General features: G+C 37.3%; 1 protein-coding gene across 6 annotated transcripts; it reads right to left on the bottom strand.

Moving 5' to 3' along the window:
• Positions 1–819: 819 nt before the first annotated feature.
• Positions 820–7978, bottom strand: LOC141610577 (glutamate receptor 3.2-like). 6 transcript variants are annotated; one of them, XM_074428736.1, is made up of 7 exons: positions 7588–7978; positions 5971–6390; positions 3820–5156; positions 3063–3340; positions 2919–2950; positions 2106–2500; positions 820–1664 (listed from the first exon to the last, which is right to left on the bottom strand). In XM_074428736.1, exons 2-7 carry the CDS (start codon positions 6233–6235, stop codon positions 1239–1241), a joined length of 2733 nt encoding a protein of 910 aa, XP_074284837.1. In that variant the 5' UTR covers positions 6236–6390; positions 7588–7978; the 3' UTR covers positions 820–1238. The 6 variants fall into 6 exon arrangements, with proteins under 6 accessions (XP_074284837.1, XP_074284834.1, XP_074284835.1 ...); XM_074428733.1 differs by having other exon boundaries at positions 5971–6241; XM_074428734.1 differs by having other exon boundaries at positions 5971–6229.
• Positions 7979–8502: the final 524 nt, after the last annotated feature.

Raw genomic sequence — 8502 nt, 5'->3', positions numbered from 1 at the left:
TCAAATCACAAAAAGCGTGTATTATACATTTCAATTAGAGTCGTTCGAGAGGCTGTACGGGGTCTCGTTTTTTTTCTCCCGGTTTTTCTACCATGTGTCAAGGGTCACTTCAGAAGTTACCCTATTCGATTTCAACCCAAAATAACCGGTATTATAACATTTTTAACGGGTCTCCGATTTCCGTTCAAGAATTTTGTGTTATGATGGAAAAAATCGAAAAGTTTGATGGAGTAATTTCGACAAAGAAACATTAGAACTAAATAAAAATTTATTATAAGAGTGATAATTACCGAAATTCTCTGGCACAGGCTCCCGGACCAAGCTGAGTAAGAGGGTGTCAGATGTAACGACAATTTCGCTGCAATTCACAGTAAGGATTAACACGTTAAAACAAGCTCACAAAAACATCCGCGCCTATAAGAGATAAAGAGAGAACATGAAGAAAACCGAATTTGCCAGAGAACTACAGCACGAGAAATTGAACATCAGAAGAGATGGCATCTCCTCAGTATATTACTCTCAGTATCGAGTAACCGCATCTTGTCAGCATATTATTGCAACAGTTACTGTCTTCCTGAAGACTGATCACAACATCTGACAGTAACATGAATCCACAAAAGAAATGATGCCAAAGGACTAAAGCAGTCTAATATTCCATAGCTTTTGAATGGCTTTATCAGCCTTTTAAGCTTTCCAAGCCAACTTCTGCAACAATACATACAAGATCAATCAACTCTAGTAGAATGCTCTCTTCATTTCCGTCACCAAGTCATTGTATGACCGGTATCTATGACCTAGGTTGAAACCCGTCAGCAGTAATTGTTAAACATAGCCGATATGATACAATTATACAAACATCAAGTCTTTCTACAGTCTAGATCAAGTCAATATGATCAGAATTCAGGAATATGAAGATTACAATTTTCATTTCTATTTCATCCCCCTAGTACAGTTCTGTCATTTACAGAGTTTAGTTGGTAAGTCGGTGCATGTAATTCAATGCATGTCACAATTGAAGCCCCAAGCCACTCCCTAGGCCTACTAATAATTACTATGTGATGACGACAAAGCCATAGTCCCAAAAATAATTTGGAGTCGACTATAATAAATCATAGCTTGGTACAGTCTGTGTACACACCAAATCTCTACATGCACCTATGCTATATATAAATATCCCCCACAAGAGTTACGGTTCTCATATATGTTGATGTTTTCTCTCTGAGATACGGAGTATCAACTCAAATTGTATCATGTATGTCAGTACCATTGACCGGCATTGACTCCGTGAATCGTTTCCTCTTTAGCCGTCTTTGTGACAGATCTTCCTTCTTATCAGCAAACGACAGAAACGTTTTCAGACGCACGGAACGAGAACTACCACTCATTGAAGGCTCCGCCTGTTGAGGCAAATGCCGCTGGAACTGGTAGAGCATTATGGAAAAGTATATGATTAGAGCCAGGATACAAGCAATCCCAGAAATGAGGAATAATCCAATGAAGTTGTCTAGCTTAAGCTGATCGGAATCATTTGTATTGCTCTTTGAGTTACACGCCTTCTTGCTACCGAGCCAATATTCAGTGATATTTTGTAGGTTGCCATCCTCCGATAATTCTAATAAGGCAGTTGACATATCCAGAGCTAAAGGAGAGTCTCTCGTAAAAGCCTGAGAAACAAATGAAATCCGTGTCATAATCAAAATTATTGCACAGTACACGGGACAAAGCTTCAGAATTTAGATAAAGAGGACACCAAGCAAAACTGACCCAACCCCAATAACTCAACAAGAATCCGAAACACAAATTGACCCCATCGGACTCGTAACTGGCCTACGAATTGTTGGACCTTTAATTGACCCGATCTAAAATAACTTGCAATGACTAATCTGAAACCCACTTAACTTTTTCGAAATAAAAAATGAAAAGCCTTGTAAAACCAGGACCCAAAATGACTAGAGACTCAAATTTGCCTAACCTAACCCACAACCATTGACCTGAAAATCATCCGGCCACAGGTATATAATATACCCTAACTGATCTGACTAGAATGTCAAGAATAACCAGATTGTCAGGTCGAGGAGGGAGTAATAGATTAGAAAGATACTCACAAAGCCCCAGCCGCTTTTAGTGAACTCCTGGCCTGCAACTGCAAACTCGCAGCGGTGCGAGAGGAACATATCTACATAAGGCTGTTCATCAACCACAGCAGCAACTCTTCGGCTTTGAAGAGCATCAGCGTACTCTTCTGGTGACTTTAGAGGTTTAAGCCTTGACTTTGGGATGTTTAGTTCGTCATGCAAATAGCTTTCTGCATAAGAGCCTACTTGGTATCCTATTGCCGCATTACTTGTAAGTAATGAGTCGATACCTTTTATTGAGGAGGATAGCTGCTGAACTGTGAGGAAAGAAGTCAAGCTAGCCGTGTAGCTTGACTGGATTATCAACACTACAAACAACCAGATGACTAGCACCACCCGACCAAGTGTGCTCACAGTATTTTCTCCTACAATTTGAAGGAATAAAGCAAGATATGAATTTATTATACAGTACTGGTCTCATCACTAAAATGATGTTGCATGACCCTGACTCCTGCATATATAACATGCAATTTCATAACGATAACGAACATATTTAAGTCAAGTAATATATCAAACTAGCAAAATTAATTACTCCGTGTTACTCAAATAGAAGTGCTTTGCCTCTTTGCTTTGTTAACTATAAGGCTTTTACTTCAATCCACTTATCCCGTCATTTGCGGGAGTTCTTGAGGCACTGATACAATGTTCTTGTTGATATAAATACTATTTGCTTAGTTTTTCCGTAAAACCGGGCAACTCTAGTTTTGGACCATTTCATGCTATAAGACTGTCGGGAGTGTCTTATTTTTCTAAATAACCATTCAAAAAGTCAAGCAAACTTACTGTGAGCAAAGAACAGGGTTGAGAAGCTGAACCTGAAAATACGGAGAGCAAAATATATCAGAGTTGTAGCAAAGAGGCGGATGCCACACACAGCCTAGAAATAAATTGACGATCAAACACAGAAAGACGAAAAAGAAAACATACCAAATGATAGTGATCAATTGGTTTCTAGGAGGGCCGCGGAATTCGTCATTTATTCTATGTTCTAATATCCAAATAACAGAACCAACAATGAGGAAAAATACAGCTGTGATCACCCACATGAGTGGAGTAAATGGTTTCAAGAAAGCCCAAGCACTCGAGGTCATCTTTTTAACCGGAGCCACCACAACAAGCCCTGAATCCGTAAACGGCTGTGTAAAGTCTGCAATTCTTGTCCGTTCAGTCACAATTGCAATGTCACCTACAGCAGCATCGAATTCCTACAAGCATCACCTAAATAATCAGTAACCAAAACCATTTATGCTTTATCTCTAGAACTGGCAAACAGGTTATTCGGAGTGGGTGCAGCCATGCAGGCCAGGTCAGTTTGGGGTATATTATGCACTTAGGATCAGTTGGGTCGAGTAGTTCTGGGTCACGTCATTTGGGTTTGGGTAGGGTTATTTCAGGTCATGCTTACTAAGATTTTTACCATTTCCTATGTGGACACATTTAATGTGATTTCAAATTAGACATTCTAGACCAGGTCATCTATGTGTTATATGGTTTTGGATCAGGTTATTCCGTAATAAGTCAATATTAAAACCAGTGAAGTTCCGTCAAGCTACAGGTCAAATTGGGCAAATCAGGTTTTGGGTCATTTTAGGATTCTTTATAAGTGTCCATGATTTTGTATTGGGCCTTGCTAGATCTACTGGTTTCTGTATCATGAAAATACCAAACAAATGTTTCTACTTACACCGACTGAGACTCTGCGCACGAGGTCAGAATAGTTGGGATTTTGATGCCCATCTCCAAATAATACGAACTCATAAGGAACTGCATAAGGAAGCCGTTTGACTGCAGCTTTGAAAACATCAATGCAATATCCAACGACAGCATGAGTGTGATTGTCTTGATAAACAAAGTACGGAAAGCTAACCCTACGAGGAACTCCAATCTGTAGTTTTTTTCCATCCCGTGAAAAAACCCATCCACGAGGCTTCTTCTTAGATCCTCCTGGCCAAACTACATTGGAAAGCTTCTGACTGGCAATTGAACGGTTCTGCTTTCTACTACGAAGTGTCTCAGGGGCCACAGTGGAAAATCCAGAATAGTTTGACCAGTACCCTATATGCTTCATTTGGCTACCAACTATGTTCACGATTTCATATGACGGATCAACAATTTGTCTCTCAGGAGTAAACCATAATGGGCCAGTTAGACCTGTCATATTTGTTTGCAATAAATCTTTAAGCAACTGGTTTCCTCCATCAAATACGCTTAATGCACTCAAGTTCATCTTCCCTCCTCCAAGAGCATTTAAAGTTGGGTTGTTGGAAAAAGAAATTTTGTTGCCACGATTTAGATATGACGTAACTGCGCGGGCAATTAACCAAACAGTGTCATAGGCATACAAACCATATACATTCAATCCAATTGAATTTTTGCTCAAGTTCTTCCACCTAGCAACAAATGCCCTTTTTCTTAGTGAATCACGAGTATGGAGTCGAAATGTGAGTAATCCTTGAGACATTTTGTAAATTTCCGGAGTTGGCTGAGAATCTAAGATGGAGGTCAGCCATGAAGCAGCTATCCAAACATACCCATCCCCCAGCATTCCAAGTTTTTCGGCTATTTTCAGAACCACTGGCCCATACAAAGCATAAGTTTCAAGAACAAAAACCCTAGATTCCATCATCTTCACCTTTTTTAGTTCTTCTTCTACTACATTATAATTTTCAGAAATATTAGGAGGGAGTACTGCCTTGTAAGATATCTTACAGCGCTTTTCTGCAAGCTTATCAGCCAAAACAGTTATCCCATTTCGACTTTGCTCTTCGTCAGTAAAAATAGCAATGACCTGAGACCACTGAAAGTAACAAATCATGTCAGCAATGGCAGTCATCTGAAATTGATCACTAGGTGCTGTTTGGAAAAAGTATGGGTATTGGATAGGAGAGAGTGTAGGATCAAGAGCGGTAAATGACAAAAATGGAACAAGGAGTTCAGTTGCTAAGTGTGAAAGAACATGCGCCATTGTAGAAGTCTGAGGGCCAATGACAGCAACAATATCCCTCTCCATGAACTGCAAAGCTGTGATCAACAGACAAATCACATTACAGAAAAAAAAAAAAAAAAAAAAAAAAAGAGTTCATTTGCATAAATAAATGATTTCTGTAACGGATATTTTTTCCAAGGATACCTAACATCTACATCACTTTGCACCAAGGTATCTAACATTATTTTTGCCCAAAGGTACCTAATGTTTACATTCCATTTGCTAACAATTGTCCCGTGCTATATGTGTCGGAAAAAAAAAAGTCAATATTCCATCTTGACATGACAGTGAATCCTTTTTTTCTTTCATAAAAATTTCCCCCTCCATTTTTTCCTCCTCATTTCTCTTCAATGATGGTGGGAAAAGGACAAATAATCGTCCTTCTATTTTGAATTATTTATAATCTTTTTCTCTACCTATTTCTTCTACCTAATCTCTCCTTCCTAATATTACTCGTCCCACGAGCCTCAATCTCCTTGTATTATCAAGCTTTACTGGAATTTGTGACAGTTTCAAAGTATAATTCATGTGAACCGACCCAAATCATTTGGGGATTAAGGCCTTGACGTTGTTGTACTCTAAATTCACCATATAAGATGAGCCGAAATATATACTTTATATAACAATCCAACTACATAATTTAAGACCATCACAAATAAGCAAACAAAAGATTGAACAAAACCAAATGCAATAACAAGCGAACAAAAGTATCAAAGAAAGAGTATTTACACATAAAAATTTGTACAACACCCCGGTCCCCAACAGGCTGGAAACGAGACCAAATACCCAGTTGGCAGGATGTTGGGGACAGGGATGCTGGAGTAAGAGGGAAAATTTTTCGGAATGTACCTCCCATTATGCTGATGAACCCACTATACATGGAATCATGAATGTCGAGAGACAGGTTACGGCCACCAAGTAAGCTCGGATCAGAATTTATATCTTCCACAGCAGCATTCATAGCTAATTTGGCAACCTTGCCGTGGATTGTATTCACAGTGAATATAGCTCCAATGTTCACTTTCTCTAACCCCGAAGTTTCTCCCAGATAAAACATGACATATAGAACTATAAACCAGGGCACAATACGAACACGTTTCATAGTGAACTGCATACGAAACTGTCCACAATGTCAGAAATGATGCAAAATTGGCATGCCTTCACTTCAGGGAACCGACAAATATATTCTTAAATCCTCATACAAAGTACAAATTAGTATATATTATCTCCCTAAGAATCAGCTTTCTTCTTCCATCAGTAACTTGAAACCTAAATAACAAAAAGAAAGTAATAAAATCGTTTTTGAAAAATATTATAGTTCAAAGGTAACAGAATCTAGTGAAAGGTAAAAACTAAGGCAACCCAAAAGCAGAACAAGAAACTGCAAACAACAAAGCACCATTAAACAAGTTTCTAAAGCAATAAATAAAATAAAAATTTCTGACTCAAAGTGCTAAAACTGCCCTGAGTAAAGCAAGGGATCAGCTGTATAAAATCCATATAAAAAGACAGCTGTTTTTAACAGTATACTATAATGTATCATGTATTTCCCATGTAACATTAAATATGCTTCATCTTGAACAACAAAAAAGTGATTATATCTGAGGCTTGTGAGTATATTAATTATAAAGTGTCATGAAATTGACATACAACCTTACATAAATTACTCAAGAAAAAGACCCTTTGGAGACCTATAGTACAGGAACAAATTAGACTACTTAGAGATAGTCATCCTCCAATATTAAACATTTTTCGAAAGTTCTTATATGAGACGGTCTCATACGTTTTCTTTTACTCCTTAGGTCTCAATCATTTATTGAACTTTGATTAAAATACTTCTCACAACAAATATAAAAGTTAAACAAATGACTACAACGGAAGGAGTACAGTCTTTAATCAAATAGGATAAAATATATAACTGAGGGTAGTTAGTCTTACTTAGGACAGACATATCCGTTTTACCCCTAAAATGAACTCAAATACTAGGGCATAAGGAAAGTAAAGACAACTTTTTGCTAATTCCTAAACAATTTACTTTATCAAATGGCATCTATTTAACCCGTCTTGAAAGTAAAACGAATATTTCTTGTCCTAAACAAGAATTTGTGAATAAGAGGGGGAAATAATCAAATAATTGACATAATTAAATCATTGACATGAAAGCAGTGAACAGTTAAGCACCTGGTTAATCAAGTTGCAAAACCAGGTTTATTCCCACAAAACACAACAAAATAATAAAATAAACTGGACCAATGAAACAACTGCAGCAAGCAGATTGTTGCAAAAGAGGGGCAACAACCACATGATTAAACAATTACATCCAACCACCTTAACCCGCAATTTGCAGGAGCCAATGAGTCATTGAGGCACGAGGATAATGTTGTTGTTGTCGAGACAACAGTCAATATTAAACAAAACCCAGTATGAAAAAAAAAAAAAATAAGAAAGAAAAAGTGAAAGACTCACAAGGGAAGCAAGAACCCACCATTTTAGCTCAAAAAAGTCGGCTTTTTTCATCACTTGAATCCTTAAGAACTTCTTAAAGTAAGAAAGGTAGCAACTTTTTGCAAACCAAGTTCATTTTAATGGTTAGGGAGTGTTTGATTCCTATTTAAGATTAGATTTGAGAGAAAATGACGAATTTTGTGGAGAATTATATGAATTGGAACTTGGAAATTAAGAAGGATACAAATAAGTTGGAAAAGGAGTTGTCTTTCTCAGTAATTTTTGTAATTATTTGTGTGTAATTGGCAATTGAAAAGGAAAGGATGTAACACTGTAGCAGTGTAACAGTAAGAGTCCCTTGTGTTTGGTGTGCATGAAATGAAATCAACAAATGTGACTTGTGTGTCCGACCTCATTGTGTTCTTACATAGTTCTATGCGGATTAATATTGGCAGAAATAGATTGCAAAAGCAGATTATGTCTAACAGATTATATTAGCGGGTTTAACAAAAATATATAATTAGCAGAATTTGTTAATGGTGTTTGGTAATTAGCAATTTAAGATTAACGGATTATTTTTTTATGTAAAATAAAAAAATAAAAATTGAAGCTTTTAGTTGCAATTTCCATATTTTTTCCTACTTTACACTATTAAGTTACTAATAGTTTGCCCCGCTGAAATTTCTCGCCCCTCTAATATAAAATCCCGACTCCCGGGCTTACTTGTGGCATGCTTATTGGAGCACACACTAATTTGTGGACTTGTGGTCCAAACAAGAGGTCTTATGTAATTGTGTTGCATTTTATCAGTACCATCAACAGTGCAGCAATTCATCATGCCATGCTTGCCCAACTTCCACAAGATAGGGCCCATTATATGGAGTATTTCACTAGCAAATGTCACATTTTTTGTAGGGATTAATAATTTCATATGCT

This window comes from Silene latifolia, chromosome 11 (assembly GCF_048544455.1).
Source record: "Silene latifolia isolate original U9 population chromosome 11, ASM4854445v1, whole genome shotgun sequence".
Taxonomy (NCBI): Eukaryota; Viridiplantae; Streptophyta; class Magnoliopsida; order Caryophyllales; family Caryophyllaceae; genus Silene; species Silene latifolia.
Note: the sequence above shows the minus strand (reverse complement) of the source record. Positions and strands in the feature narration are given on the sequence as shown.

Excerpts from the sequence above, each read along its gene's own strand:
- LOC141610577 (XM_074428733.1), bottom strand. The coding sequence starts at position 7,638 with ATGAAAAAAGCCGACTTTTTTGAGCTAAAATGGTGGGTTCTTGCTTCC. Across the intron at positions 6,242-7,587 it reads GGTGGGTTCTTGCTTCCCTT|TTTCGTATGCAGTTCACTAT; the intron begins GTGAGTCTTTCA and ends CATTGTGGACAG. Across the intron at positions 1,665-2,105 it reads CTAAAAGCGGCTGGGGCTTT|GCTTTTACGAGAGACTCTCC; the intron begins GTGAGTATCTTT and ends TTTGTTTCTCAG.